The sequence below is a fragment of the Stenella coeruleoalba genome (genome assembly GCF_951394435.1).
Source record: "Stenella coeruleoalba genome assembly, chromosome: 16".
Taxonomy (NCBI): Eukaryota; Metazoa; Chordata; class Mammalia; order Artiodactyla; family Delphinidae; genus Stenella; species Stenella coeruleoalba.
In genome coordinates this window covers 25,026,543-25,042,024 of record NC_137162.1, presented here as the reverse complement: position 1 = coordinate 25,042,024, position 15,482 = coordinate 25,026,543, and the positions used below count along the sequence as shown (strand labels likewise).

General features: G+C 50.8%; 1 protein-coding gene across 5 annotated transcripts in view; it reads right to left on the bottom strand.

Moving 5' to 3' along the window:
* The window catches only part of SH3PXD2A (SH3 and PX domains 2A), a 243,186-nt gene that overhangs the window by 140,093 nt on the left and 87,611 nt on the right, over nucleotides 1-15,482 (bottom strand). For all 5 annotated transcript variants that reach the window (XM_079901013.1, XM_079901014.1, XM_079901010.1 and 2 more), the window contains one exon: nucleotides 14,668-14,743. In XM_079901013.1, coding sequence (XP_079757139.1) covers nucleotides 14,668-14,743 — 76 coding nt within the window. The remainder of the gene's footprint in view (nucleotides 1-14,667; nucleotides 14,744-15,482) is intronic.

Sequence of the window (15,482 nt, the reverse complement as noted above, 5' to 3'; positions counted from 1 at the left end):
TCAATCGTTTGTCTGCTGAAGAGCTTGCTTTGCCTGGGGAGAACTTTTCAGCACCACCCAAAATGTGGGCCTAACGCTAAAAGGAGTAGGGGTACTAGGTCATGCAGAGGGGCTGGTGCTGCTATAGAACACTGTGCCAGAAAAGGCACCTTTGGGACTTCCCTGGTGGCGCAGTGGTTAAGAATCTGCCTGCCGCTGCAGGGGACACGGGTTCCATGCCTGGTCTGGGAAGATCCCACATGCCGCAGAGCAACTAAGCCCATGCACCACAACTACTGAGCCTGCGCTCTAGAGCCCGTGAGCCACAACTAGCCACAACCACAACTACGCGCCTAAAGCCCGTGCTCCGCAACAAGAGAAGCCACAGCAATGAGAAGCACGCGCACCGCAACGAAGAGTAGCCCCCGCTCGCCGCAACTAGAGAAAGCCTGCATGCAGCAACGAAGACCCAACGCAGCCAAAAATAAAAAAATAAATAAAATAAGTTTATAAAAAATGAAAAGGCACCTATTCTACTTACCTAGATGCCTCAGCTCCAGGCTTTTCTCCCAGGCAAACAAAACTCAGCGTGTACAGGGCAGAGACAATGAACAAAGACATGATGGGAGTCTACCTTAAACCCTGCCAAACTGTCACCCCAGTGGGTGCGAATGATAATCCCACTTGCATTTGCATAGCACTTTGGTGCTTAGAAAGAACTCGTGCACAATCTTATTGAATTACCTTTGCAGATGGCAACATAGGTAGCTCTGAGACACATTCAGGCATTCACTTGGCACATTTGTTGAACAGCTACTATGTGCCAGGTAACACACTAGGCACAGGGGATATATGGATTTGTTTCTTTACTTAAACACTTATATATGTTTACTATGAGAGAGGCACTGGTTTAAGCACTTTACAAATCTTAACTCACTTAATCCTCACAACCGCCCAACAAAGCAGATATCATTCTTCTTCCCATTCAACAAGGGCACTGAAGCACCAGAGAGGTTAAGTAACTTTCCCAAGACCAAACAGCTAGTAAGGGGCAATATGGGGACTGGAACCGAGGTAATCTGGTCCTAGACTCCACCCTCCTAACCAAGATAAAATAAGACATGGTTCCCGCTCTTCAAAAACTCCGGTTTTCAAAATCTCCATGACCACAGAGGAAGAAACGGAATCTCAGAGCTATCTTCTGACTCTCCCCAAGTCACACACTCCTGGGACTAAAGGCAGTGTTACTTTGCTTCATTGAATGCGTCTGTTCACAAAAAAAAATTTAGCAGAAGATGGGTGCCAGGGCGGTGAATGTGGGCATTTCTAGAGCCCAGAAAGAGAGAGGAGGCCCCAGCAGTAGTCTGAAGTATCCCGAGACACCAAAGCAGACGAACAAGGCTTGTTCACTGCCCAGGCCACTGTGATTTGTGACGGTCTACTGCCAGGCAGTACTCATGCCTCCAGATATCTGGGGGCAGTGTTATTTATAGGTCACACTTCTATTTATATCTTCATTGAATTCCTGCTCACCCTAGCTAGATTTCCCCCCCCCCCGCCCACCGCCCTCAGAACCTAGAGAGGAGAGGATAAGAACTCTTTTTTACCAAGTGTGTCAGGGCAAAGGTGAAGGTCAAAGCCTTGGCTGTGTGTGCAGCCTTTCAGCAGGAGCCCTTCACAGGGAAGCGTTCAAGACAAGGGGGCTTTCTACACTTTCCAAAGGAAATGGGGGTTGGGGGAGGACACAAAGCTGGCCTTATACAGAGGCAGCCACATTCTGCCAACACGGTGGGATTTGAGGTGGGCCTAGAAGACCTCTTTCCCCCTAAAATGTTTTCCCTTTTGCATATTTCATCATTAGGCATTTATTCCTTTGGTCTTAATAGTATTATATGACAAAATGTTGGGACTGTGTGTGAGAAAACCTAGACAGTATCAAGTCCAATCCTTGTGTTTCACAGGTGGGGCAACTCAGCCTTGCTGAGGGGCTAGGACCTGTCCTCATGGGGGGATCTGAATGAATAAGACATGGTTCCTGCTCTTCAAAACTCCAGTTTTCAGAGTCCCTATGATCAGGGAGGAAGAAACTGAAGCTCAGAGGTATTTTTTGACTTTCCCCAAGTCACAGGCTGCTGGGACTAAAGCCAGGTCTGATTCCTTTCTCAATAAATGGAAATCTATTACCATACACAGGAGACCATCCCAATGTTGGAAGAGCTGTCGGGCACAGCAAAAGAAACTGGGGACAGTAAAGCAGGCTCAGAATTCCTCGCTCACCTGCCCTTTACGAACAAGTAAAACCACATGATGTTCCCTAAGGTTCTGTTTGGTGCCCCAAATGAAAACTTCCTGGTTTTAGGGTCACACAGAGAAATAAAGGTGAAGTGGGACTTCTTTCTTATTTTTAGTCCCTTGTTGTGGTTTAGGAAACAGTATCTGTGATGATTGTCACTGCATGGTTAGTTTAGAAATTTGTGTTTACAAAGCCAGCTGGCATCATTAATCATTAGAGAAATGCAAATCAAAACTACAATGAGATATCATCTCACACCAGTCAGAATGGCCATCATCAAAAAATCTAGAAACAATAAATGCTGGAGAGGGTGTGGAGAAAAGGGAACACTCTTGCACTGCTGGTGGGAATGTGAATTGGTTCAGCCACTATGGAGAACAGTATGGAGGTTCCTTAAAAAACTACAAATAGAACTACCATATGACCCAGCAATCCCACTACTGGGCATATACCCTGAGAAAACCAAAATTCAAAAAGAGTCACGTACCAAAATGTTCATTGCAGCTCTATTTACAATAGCCCGGAGATGGAAACAACCTAAGTGCCCGTCATCGGATGAATGGATAAAGAAGATGTGGCACATATATACAATGGAATATTACTCAGCCATAAAAAGAAACGAAATTGAGCTATTTGTAATGAGGTGGATAGACCTAGAGTCTGTCATACAGAGTGAAGTAAGTCAGAAAGAAAAAGACAAATACCGTACGCTAACACACATATATGGAATTTAAGAAAAAAATGTCATGAAGAACCTAGGGGTAAAGCAGGAATAAAGACGCAGACCTCTTAGAGAACGGACTTGAGGTTATGGGGAGGGGGAAGGGTGAGCTGTGACAGGGCGAGAGAGAGTCATGGGCATATACACACTAACAAACGCAGTAAGGTAGATAGCTAGTGGGAAGCAGCCGCATGGCACAGGGATATTGGCTCGGTGCTTTGTGACAGCCTGGAGGGGTGGGATGGGGAGGGTGGGAGGGAGGGAGACACAACAGGGAAGACATATGGGAACATATGTTTATGTATGACTGATTCACTTTGTTATTAAGCAGAAACTAACACACCATTGTAAAGCAATTATACCCCAATAAAGATGTTAAAAAAAAAAAAAAAGCCAGCTGGCAAGTCATTCCTTTTGGGCACTATGCCTGCAATTCCAGCATCTAACACGAGGTGGCTGGTTAAGTGAAAGGCAACTGAGAAAATACTGTCATCTAGATAAGACCTTTACTGTCAGAACATGACACTTCAGTAAAAGGACAACATTGACCAACCTCTAATTGACATAGTAAAAAAACCATAACATGAAACTTGAAACAAAGTTTAAAGAAATGCAAACACTCTGGTGCGGGTGGCATACCCCTGCTAGCCTGAGTCTTCATCTATAAAGTGTGGTTGCTGACATTAAAAGAGATTACTATAAGCACATGAAACCCTTTGCACAATATCTGGCTAAAGTATGTACTTAATAAATGCAGCTATAATCCTTAAGTAGAAATCTTCTTTCATTTATAACTGTTTACTCTGTTAAAAGTTCCAAGCCTCACACACAGTTTCTCAGGAAGCTGTTTTCAACTTTTCCCCTGTAGCCAATTTAACAATAAGGTATCTCCGGACCACTCAGCTCATGTGTGAACTCTTTTTCTAAAGCAAGTCTTTCTACTGAAAGAGAAGGGCTCTGCCAACACAGGTCTTACTTAAGGCATCTTCACCAATTACCAGCTATTAAAGTCGGTAATAATCTGGTAAAGTTACCACATCAGAAACAAAAAGCTGAGAAGTAAAAAAAACTTGCCAATCAGAGAAGGCACCAAATTACCAGTCACTGGCTCGTCTCAACTCTCTTCCTTTGGCTTGTTTTGAAACTTAGGTCTGCAATAATTGTTTTATACAGAAGAGCAAAAGATACTACTTGAAAATCTCAGTTTATTTTTTTGTCTTTACCTTTTTGCTGGAGACTCCTTAAAAGAGACCCAAGGCTTTTCCCCTCCTAACAGTACAACACAACTGGACACACAGACTTTAGACACACTCGTGCCATGTTAACTTCAAAACCAGCAGCGGTTCCTAGGCCAGTTTCTCTCATCTCCAGACTTTTGAAACAACCACCTTAGCAATCACCTTGGTCCCAAACTTCATTCTGTCTTGGAAGGGAGGGGAGAGTGTTCTGACTTACAGCTGACGATGGAGTGTGGCTGGGGCCTGCGCATCCTCCCGGTTAGGCGGTGATGGGGGATAGAGGGCTGTCCTGTGACTTACACCCCTCCCACACAAAACAGGCAGGCAACTCAGGTGTGTGTAGGGATGTGAGACCAACGAACCGGCCCTCACAGGTTACCTGTGGGAAGCCTCGTCTCCCATGCACCTCTGCTTTAGGTCAGAAATTGACTTACCGACGCAGGTTCAGTGGTTTGTATTATGTGAATGGCCTGAATGTAATCAAACAATCAGGAAGTGCTGAACGCAATCAGCCAGCCTACTGAAGGGCTTCAATGGACCTTAATACGGGGCTTCTCAAGCTTTCCTGCACGTACAAATCACCTGTGCATGTCATTAAAATGCAGACTGTAACTTAGCGGGTCTGAGGTGGGGGCCAAGACTCTGTATTTCTAACAAGCTCTCAGACGATGCTCGTGCTGCTGATCTGTGAGCTACATTTTGAGCAGCAGACCTTGAAATGCACAAGACTGCCTGCAAGACCTCACTCTTGGAAAGGAGCCCAGAGAGACAGCTCACCCTTTTGTGTGGAGCCCTGCACTAAGATTCACCAGATCACCATCAAGTATTGAGCGCTTGCTGTGTGCTTCACAGATAACATTTCATCTGATGCTCTCAACAGCCCTGGGGGTATTGCACAGATGAGGGTCACGATGGACGTGCAGAGGTGCTGAGTAAGGCTGGCCTTGGGTCACACGGCTAGGCTATTGAGAGGCTGAGGTGGGATCAAACTCTAAGGCCTCCAGTGTTGAAATGCAACACTTAACTGCCTTCGTCATGGAAAAAGTAGAGTTTCAGACAATTAGCACCCAGGTGTGAACCCAGAGGTGTTTGAGCCCAAAGCCAGCGTTTGGAACCACCATGCTCTGGGGCTGGTAGAGCTGAGTCACACGGCTTCCTTCGGCAATGCAGCTTTAGAAATTCTCCCTGAGATCTGCCCCGTTTGTTCTCACTAAGGGGAAATCCAGCCCTTGGGCTCTGGCCTGCGGGGAAGCAGAAGCGTAGCCCTTTTCCCTGACTCCCTGCCCCTGAAGGGTAGAGAGGGGCCAGTGCTGCCAGCCCTGCCTTCTGAAGGTGCATTCAGGTGAACAGACTCCACCTTCAGCCCGTGCCAGTCCCTCAGGCCCACTGTGGTCTGCAGGCCGGTGGCCTGGCATCCTGGGGCCTCCTCGGTGGATGTCAGTTCTTGGAGCTGTGGAGGTGAGGGGGGAGGAGGTGTTTTCAGGGCTCACAGCAACTGTACTGCTCGAAGCCAGGCGGCCTCTGGATGAATGGTGCATCAGTTCATATGGGCCTGGGGCATCTCCAAGAGTCAGCTCAGCTCCCGCCAGGGAAGAGCTCTGGCTTGGGGCTCTGTCCTTGGGCTGGGTCCAGTTGGGGTGACCTTGGAGAGCAGTGGAGCGGTCAGGCCAGGGACACTGTGGAGATTTGCCACCAGCACCTCTTACCTCCAAGAAGGGGGGCCCCGAGCTCCCTCTCAATGGACCTCAGTGTTCTTCCTGCACCACCACTACCCCTGCCACCCCTCCTACCCCCCTGGACCCAGAAGCCAGAGCGCCTAGTGCCCGGAGTCTCCTGGGGAGAGAGGCTGGTGGCGGGGCTCCCCACCACAAAGCATCTTTCATATGTGCCAAAGGCTTCAGCACCTCAGGGAGGAGGGAGGAGGTTTCCTTTCACCCCCAGGGTGAAGTCCAAGGCTAGAGCTAGGGGAAAGGTCCTGGGAAAACTGGGTCCGCATCTCGGGCAGGGCTGCCCCCCACAGAACCTGGGCATTGTCATTCTCAACCCCTCCCTCACCCCCAGCTCCAATCCATCAGTGAGGCCTCCTGGCTGTTCCTCTAAAATACATCTCAGATCTAGTTCCCTCCACACCATTGCCCAGCCCGGGTCAAGCCACCCTCCTCTCTTGTCATGCCCTGTCCAGCCTCCATGGGGCTCCCTACCCCAGGCTTGCTCCCTTTCCCTTCCAGTCTATCCCACAAGCTCAGCTGAGCGATCCTTTAGAAGCAGAAATCCGATCACGGGGCCTCAGCCTAAAACCTTCAGAAACCTCTCGCCACACCTAGGACGAATCCTCACCCCTCAGCTTGGCCCGTGACAACGGAACAGCCTGGTCCTGTGTGGCAGCCGTGCTGGAAGCTCACACAGCCTCCTCGACCAGGCTTCTCAAGGTGCCCCCGGGGGCCCAGCCCCTGCTTCCTTCTCCCAGCTGCCCGCTTGCTGTCTCACCTCTATCACACCTGAGCTCAGGTAACTGACCTGACAGTAATCCACACCTGAGTGTGAATTTACTGACAGTGCCACTCCTGGGGCACACCTGAGTGCCCGCTAAGCAGGAGTGAAAGGATTTGACCCTGAAAAAGGATGTTTGGGCATCAGGCAAGCAAACAACTTATTTCCAGGGGACAGAGCATAGGGGAGATCAGGAATGTCACAGAGACTCGAAATCACTGGCCTCTGGTGACTTTGCCAATGTGCGAGAAGATCCCTGGTTGCTCTATGGAACTCTAGTTTAACGCATGCAAAGCTGTGCCACAGTGATTAGCAAGAGTTACGCTGGAGTCCAGCATCCTGGCTCCCCACCCAGGGCACATTTTCTGCACATTAAATTAGGCAGATTGACTGAGACCATGAAAAGAACACATTTCTGCTTAGATCAGAGGCTTCTTGTGGAAGATACCTCAGGATACACTTCATTCGGGGCTGAAGGTTTGGGGTGGGCGTGCAGGAAGCTGATTCCCTTCTAGAATTATCTCTGGACAATGAAGACACATAGCATGTGGTCACGAAGTGACCTGACTCTTTCCCTGGTCTTGAACTCGGGGGATGACACTGATCCACACTGACTTTCAAAAGTAAAAGGGGCCCTTGAGTGGCCGCCTCCAGCAAAGCTCCTTCTTCCCAGCGAGACCCGGCAGCCCTGGAGCCGAGAGCTGCAAAGCTCGTGACCCTGCTCTGCTACCACGGCGTCGGGTCCAGGGGCGCTCAGCTTCCTCCCATCTTTCAGCCCCAATCAACCACCTGGATCATCAGCCCTTCAGACAGAATCTCCTTGCAGCTTCGCAAGTTACCACAGGGAAGGAAGGGGCAGCAGGAAGTGCAGTCAGGGCTGAACTGTGGAGCAGCCTCAGCACAGAGAGGGCGGGCAGGCACAGGGCAGCGCAAAGGAAACCCACGTGCCCTGCAGCCGAGCCACCAGGCTTGCAGCACTGGCGCCTCTCCCTTTGCAGTTCACACAGCGCGTTGTAGGCATAACACGCTTGGACCACCGTCCCAAACCATGATTAACCCATTTGGTAGACGAGGAAACCGACCCCCGATGCCCGTGACTGGGCTGAGTGGCACAGCTTACACATGCGTGTGGAGCCGTCTCTTTGCCACAGAAGACATGCTTTGGAGTTCCATGGTTCCACAACTCCTGTCTGCCCGGCTCGCTGTGGCCACTCACCCCCTACACTCCCCACCTGCTTCACACACTTCTTGCTGTTCTTAAACGTCCACGCTCAGTCACACTTAGCTGGCTGGCTCCTCAGCCTGGCACCCCGAGCGCTGATCTGCCCACGCCTGGCTCAGTTCAGGTGTCACCTCTGTAAAGCGGCCTTTTTGGGTCGCCTAATCTCAGATGCCGCAGCCACAAGACCTGGCTATTTTCCTTTCTGGCACTTAGCACTATTGGAAATTGCTTACTTGTTCGTGTGCTTCCTGACTCCCCCACTGGAAGGTGAACTTCCTGAGAAGAGTGGCCCAGATTACTTTGTTCTCAGCTACATCACCAGTGCCTACAGCTGGGCCTGGTGTGTAGTAGGTGCTCAATTAATACCCGCGGCAGGCACGAACACATGCAGCTCTTCCATGTAGCGTTCAGAACCGGATGCCAAGAGCAGGCCCTGGGAACCACCCGCCCCAGATTACAGAGTGAGAGAATGATTTGGGGAGGTGGGGGCAGTAATTACAGCAAGAGAAGACCCAGCACTTCCAGAGGAGGTTACAGGCAAGTTGCTTTTAAAACGGCACACGGTACCTCTCAGGCCTATAATCTTGTTGATCTTTTGAAAACCCTGGCATTACCAGCAGACCCTATTTTTTCTCTTTCATCACGTAGGTTTGCCTTTTCTTGCCATCCCAGGTCATCAGTGGGGCTCAGAAACCTCTCAGGTCCTCTCCCTTGGGGACTGTAGCACCTGCCAGCATCTCTGAGCCACTGATTCCCTTACGGCCTCCCGGGCACTTTGGGGAGGGCTTTCTCAGGCCTGGTGGGGACAAGCAGAACTGCCTACAGCCCAGGGAGAGGGCCAGCTCTCCCCGACACCATAGACCAGCTCTAGCTAAAGACATCCCTCCCCCGCTGCTTCCTTCTGTGCTGGAACAAACACCGGATCTGCTGCACAGGGCTCTGGGGGGCAGAGAGAGGAAGGACCTGGAGACCGTGCTTGCAATTCACCCAGCACCCTCCTGCGCTGGGGCTCCAGACTGCCTCTCCACTAAGCGGCCGGTATGTAAACTGGTGAGCTGGTACCAAAGAACGAAGCATGCTTGCTTTCTAAAAATACACCCCTCTAAGCCTGTGAGGTCACGAGGCTGCCTGCAAGCTGGCTGCACCTCTTTGATTAAGGTGATAGGTTCACTTTTCTTCCTAAGCAATCTAGCTTCTCCGCGCCTCACCAACCCAGGAGTATGTATACATGTGGGTGGGACTGACTGCTATTAGGCTGAAGGGGCTTTCTGGAAGCTCAGAGGCCCAGTACCAGTCAGCACAGAGACACAGATGCCTTGCGAGTGGGAGGAGACCTTGCGCAGCCTTTGCCAAGTGAGTCCACCTCTTTCTGCTCCGCTGCCTGGCTTCTGAAGCCCTTTGGTCCCTGGTCGCAGTGGTTTGCTTTTTACATCAGCAGCTACACACTCTTCTTCACTCTGTAATGACCATTTCCTCCCAGGGAGCCTCCTTGGGCTGGCAAAGTCAAGATACACAGGAAATCTACTCCAATCCCAGGATGGGCGACAGGAGATGGATTTTCCACAACAGTCTTCTAAAACAAGGCAGAAAGTTCCATGTAAACAGTAGGCTGCCCTGAGAGGCTGCTGACCCCATCGTGCTTGGCCCAGTGTCCTAAAGACTTCCCTTCTGTCCACCTCTCCCAAAAGCAGGAGACCCCAAAAAGCACCAGATACACTTGTAAGACAAGTCTCTCTGGCTCTCTTGCATTTCTGCATGTCTTGTCAACAAAGCACTCACCGCCTTTTGTCCTGAATTATCTTTTCAAAGGTGTTTGTATAGCAAACAGCTTTAGAAGACAGGGGCAGGGAGCCGCTTGCTCTGGAGCAAACAGCAGGTTTGCATAGAGCCTTGGGAGACTGGGATAGTCTCTCTCCAGAGCAAAAGGGGTAGGTTTGCTTACCGCCCATTATAAAAGATGTGGGCTCCTGAAGATCTGGTTCCTCTCCTATAATGCAACCCACTGCATGTGCAGGCATTGCTCTGGGCCCATGGGGTCATGCCCTACGGGACTTGGAGGCAATACTCATGTTGCTTGCTATGCCATCATGAAGTCTTTTGTCTTTGACCCAGGAGTCTCGTGTTTTCAGCTGGCATCCACGAAACTGGAGTAAGCTAACTTAACTGGCTTGCAAATAGGGTAAAATCTCAGATCTTTCCCAGTCGGTGGACTAGCTGTGCTCCCACTGGGGTCAACACCACTGCCCAATCTCTGAGCTCCAGGTCTGCCCTGTTTCCAGCAAACTCAGAAGAAGCCCCCAATTATGAAAATATACATAAACCAAAAAAAAGAATGACTTAAAAAAAAAGAATGCTCTACTATGCAAAAGGACTTCTCATGTACCTCTTTAAAAAAGAATAGCATTTAGGACACCTAAAAGATGATGTGATTTGTCCCAAAGAGCAAAATTTCACGGAAGTTTTCAGGAATAAGCCTTAATGTAAAACAAGGTTCACCCCTGCTTTTCTGTTGGAGGTGGGAATGCCAAGCGGTCAGGCCTGGGAGTGGAACTTCTCAGGGACTATGGTCAAACTACCGTCTCCTTCCTAAAGACCAGCTGGCATGCTTGCTTACTGGCCCTCTCTACCTCCTTACCAAAAAAATCAATTACTTGGGTCTGTAATTGTAGGTAACTGAGTTGTGCCAATATCAATTTCCTGGGTTTGATAAGGTACGGTTGTTACATAAGGTATCACCACTGGGGGAAGTTGGGCAATGGGTACACAGCTCAGTGGCTACATGATGGTGGAAAGTGATTTGACCTGGCTTTAAATTGGGAATAATGCCACCTACCCTGTACTTTGGTAGTGGAATTGGAGGGGAGGAATATAGAGTGCCTAGGAGTTTTGCAACATCCTATGAATCTATAATTATTTCAAAGTAAAGTTTAAAAAACTACTGTGACTTAAATCAAATAACCAATCTTTTTAGATTCATAATTAAATGAAGACAGTCAGGACTCTGTCAGATGAGCAAGCGTGTAACCAGGTGAGCCTCAGATTCCCTCTCTCCTCTCAGTTCCTCTGCTTTCTCTGTCATTTCCACCAGCTAAACGTCCATGAGTTCCCAAGCAGGAGCCTGCAGCCAGGTGAGCCAAAGCAAAGCAGCTGGCCTAACGCTCCAAAGACACCCCCAGACCCCACGCCCGGGCTGCAGGAATGCACATCACGTCCCGTCACCTCCAAAGCTAAAACCGAGGCTCCCCTGGAGGCAACAGGCGCTCTCCGCTTCCTCCCCTTCGGTTTCCCTTGCTCGGCAATTCCCGGCCAAAGTGCTGGCAGAGCTGTTCCTGAGGCTGGCTGCTAACCTCCCCGGGTTGCAGGAGCAAAGGCTGCTGGATTACCTCAGTGCCTTTGAGCTCTCTGAGGTTCTGCCAAAGTCACTGCTGCCAGGGCTTAGCCTGGGGGAACCAGCAGGTGCCTGCAGACAGCTCTCCAAAGGCAGGGAGGTGGAGACAGAGACTCAAGCTGGTGTTAGGTAATGCAGTGTACCTGCAGGTGCCCTGTCTGGATGCTCCCACCCCGCGCTCTGTGCGTGTCGGCTACTAAGGGCTCACAGCTGCCCCTTCTCCAGGGACACGCCCTCGGCCCTCAGGAGCACCTGCCCATATTTCACACTTCTGGGAGAGGGGGCTGCTCACAGATCATACTGCTATGGGGAGTATAAAAGTTGTCCCCTAAGACGGGACAACTCTGTGGTGCCGTCCGCCCTCCAGAACTCCTCATGGGGTCAGGCTGAGGCCAGACTTAGCTGAACCCACATCTTGGCCCAGTGTCTTCCCCTTCCCTGTGTTGCTTCCCTCACTGCCCCAGGATGTTCACTGGAGAGCAGCCCTCAAAAGTCAACTTGCCTAAGAATCCTCGTCTCAGGCTCTGCTTTTCGGAACCCGACCTAAGACAGGCAACGTTCATCACTGCCCTTCTCTGAAACCCTCCCCTCCTGGGGGAGCCCCTTTGCCTCAGGGTTGTGGGATGGCTTGGGAACCCTCATGCCCACTCAGCCCTTGCTTGCTCGGTTCTGCTTATATTGGGTTGTTTTTCTTCAATCTCCTTCCTTCTTGTCCAAGCTAAGGACTGAGTAAAGTATGAAAGGGTTTGGTATTTCCTAGTGGGTGAGGGGAAAGCCAGGAACAGGGCCTGGGAGTCTCAGGGTAGGATTCCAGATGGCCAGCAATGTCCATTCCGAAGTCTTGGAGAGCAAGTGAGCAAAAGGGAAGCTTTGGAGAGAGAGCCCCACTGAAGGAAGGGGAGAAACACAGAAAAGCAGGGGAAAAGGAAACCTCCTTTAGGATGGGACTGGAGGGGGGCAGTCCTCTAGACAATATCACCCACTATGCACAGGTCACGTCTCTATGGGGGCAAGGTCCTGTGGCTTTTCCCAGGAGTCAGGGATGGCAGGGTGGGGCAGCACTTCCTTTATTAACACCTGCCATTTATTCAGCTTTTACTATGGAACAGGCACTGTGCACAGCACTTTACATGAACTCTTTTAATCCCCCCCACAATTCTAGAAGAGGAGACTGAAGTTCAGAGAGGTCTCAATCCTGTCTCATGAAGCAGATATGTTTTCATTCTTATTTTCCAGGTGAGAAAACTGAGGCACAGAGAAGGCAATACAATTGGTAACCAACAGAGTCAGAGTTTCCGGGGTGAAGCCATACAGTATGACTCTTGTGACTTTGGACTGTGGTAGCAGCAGGACATGAGCCTTGCACTTCACCCCACCCAACCCCACCCATCTTTCGAGGTCAGCTCCAGGTCCCCCTCACTCAGGAGGCTTTTGCTGCCTCGGGCTCACAATGAGCTCCTTCTCCATCAAAATTGGAATTTCACGGTGGTGGAGAAGGTCACATCTTGCCTTAAGAGCTTCTCTGATTAGGGAGTAGGTCTTGTCTCTCTCACTAGCCCAAGGGTTCCTTTAGATGAAGGAAACAAATCCAGATCTCCCTGGGCTCTCCAGGCCACCACATTCCCCGGCCCTGGGCACTTATTCCTGGGCCTGGCACAGGCTGAGCCCCTCATAAACACCCACTGAGTGAATGATAGTGAGGCAGTCTCTCCCTGGAGCGCTGGCCACGAATGGGGGGAAAGCTGGTTCTTTTAGAGCAACAGGCAGCCTTCACACCCCGAGGCCAAGTCCACCCGGCACCAGGGCCGGGCACTGACATCCTTGGCTCTCGGACTTGTGTCCACAGCATCCTAGCTGGGCTCCCGGGTCCTTGGTGGAGGACCACCTGGACTGTACGGGACCAACATTTAAGGTCATTACAAACCTGGGTGTTGGTCGTTCCAAATTCCCTTGAGACTCAGCAGAAAGCCAGGCAGGGGTGCAAAAGTCCCCCACGTTAACTCCTAGGCCAGGAACAGAGAGGCAGTCCTCTGCCTCCATGGAAGGGGTCCGGGGCCGAGATTCCCTACACCCCCACTGACTCATTCTGCTCTTATCTGAACTGGAGGATTTAGAAGTTCTTTGTAGCTAAATTGATTCTCTCCAACTTTAGCATAAGAGTTGGAGGGCAGGTGGCAATGCCTTCTCTTGTCTTTCACTGTTTTTGAGGATGGGGGTGCATGAGGAGTACCTTCAGAGAAGAGCCACTCTCTGGGGGGGCTGCCCGTAGGTAGGTTTGCAAGTCAACAGGCAGGTACTAACCATGCGCTGGCTGCATGCCAGGGATTAATGAGATGCAGACCTGCTTCTCGCGATGGTCCCACTGATAGCTGATGTCCGGGGAGGTCCAGGCCCCGCAGGAATGGAGGGTGAAGACCACTGTGAGGGAGGGTCCCCTGGGAACCAGCCCAACTCACTAGCCTGGGGACAGGTAGGGGATGCGGAGACCCAGGAAGCAGCACCACCCCCACGGGTCAGGGCAAAGAGCCCAGTTTGGAGCAGGAGACCAAGTTCACACCTCGGCTCTGCCGCTTTTGTGGGCAGTTACTTAACATCTCTGAACCTCAACATCTTTATCCCTCAAGCAGAAAGCATAAGGCATGCCTCAGTGTGGAGATCTGTATACGATCACAAAGTAAAAGGCACTTTGTAAGCTATAAATTCCAACACCGATTGAAGACGTCACAGTAAGAGCAGGTTATGACACACCTGAGGAGATTCCCTCTAGATTCCACAACATAATCAATTGCCTTAAACATGTTCCAAAATGGTGTGATGGTTAACGGCCTTTATGACCAGACAGACCCGGCTTCAAATCCTAACTCTGCCAAGTCACAGGCCATGTTACCTAAGCTGTCAGAGCCTCAGCTGGATAATGGTGCCAGGAGGACTCGAGCAGGTTGAGAGGGGAAGTGTGCTTGATTTAAGGTTACCTGTGATTACGATGGTAGCCAGTGGAAAGAGTTCAGCCTGCAGTTTTTCATCCTTTCATAGGAGAACTTGATCTCTCCATGCTTTTTGTAAAAAGGAAACCAAAGTCCCAGAGCCTGAGAAACTCCTCCTACGCTACACAGCCCGGGGTGAGCAGAGGTGGCCCTGGAGTGGTGGGAGAGGCCCCTATGAAGATAATGGCCTTCAGAATCAGGGGCTTCCGATCCCCTGGGGGTTGTTAACATGCAGATTGCTAGGCCCACCTGGCCCAGAATTTCTGGTGTAGTAGTCAGCCTTTTCTTGGTCTACAGAATGTCCCTCTTCAGGGTGTCCCCCATCCCATTAGTGAGGCCATGAAAAGCTTACCTGGGAGGAAGGGGATGATTCTCTGCTTGGGGTCCTTCTGGCCACCTTCGATGGGAAACTTATCCAAAAGCTGCATCTGAGGAGCCAGACAGAGGAACAGGATTCAGAAGACTGGAACGGTCCCTTCCCCACTCCGCTCCACTGCTCCAGGGCCCCACTGTCCTCACACGGATGAGCAATGCCTCAAATCCCTCATTTCACAGACAATTAACAAACCACATGGGGCATGAGTGGGAGGATGCCAGAGCTCTCTACGCATCAAAGGGGGAGTCTGAACAATCTCAAGGAGGCCTGAGGGTGTAGAGGGAGGTGTCCAGACGTGACCCGGAGTGAGGCCAGGGTAGGGACCAGCAAGATTTCAGGCCAGGCTGCAGATGGGGTTTCCAGAGACTTCTCCGGACCCAGTTGTTTTCATACGTCATATGCTGGGTGAGCCCTTCAGTCACCCGCCATCCTAATACCCCCCGGGGCCAGGATGGGGAAGGCCCCACCTGATGCTTCAGACAGACCACCCACCTTCCAGAACCGCTCTGCGGAAACAGACCCAGATGTTATTTTAATTGCAAAACCAAATCCAGCCCACTGCCCCCAACTGCTGGAAGACCCCCTCCTCCGTCTCCTACATTCCCACCCTGAGAACCGCTGCTGTTTTTCCAGGGACAGACCCATTGGAAGAGTTTCCAGGGTTCTGGAAGAACAGCTGTTTTTTCTTCTGCTATTCTGGGCTGAAATTCTGTATAAACTGGAAAAACACACAGGAGACAGGATGGACGAAGCCACAGCCCCTGTGCGTGTGAGCGGTTAGCCTCCCTTCC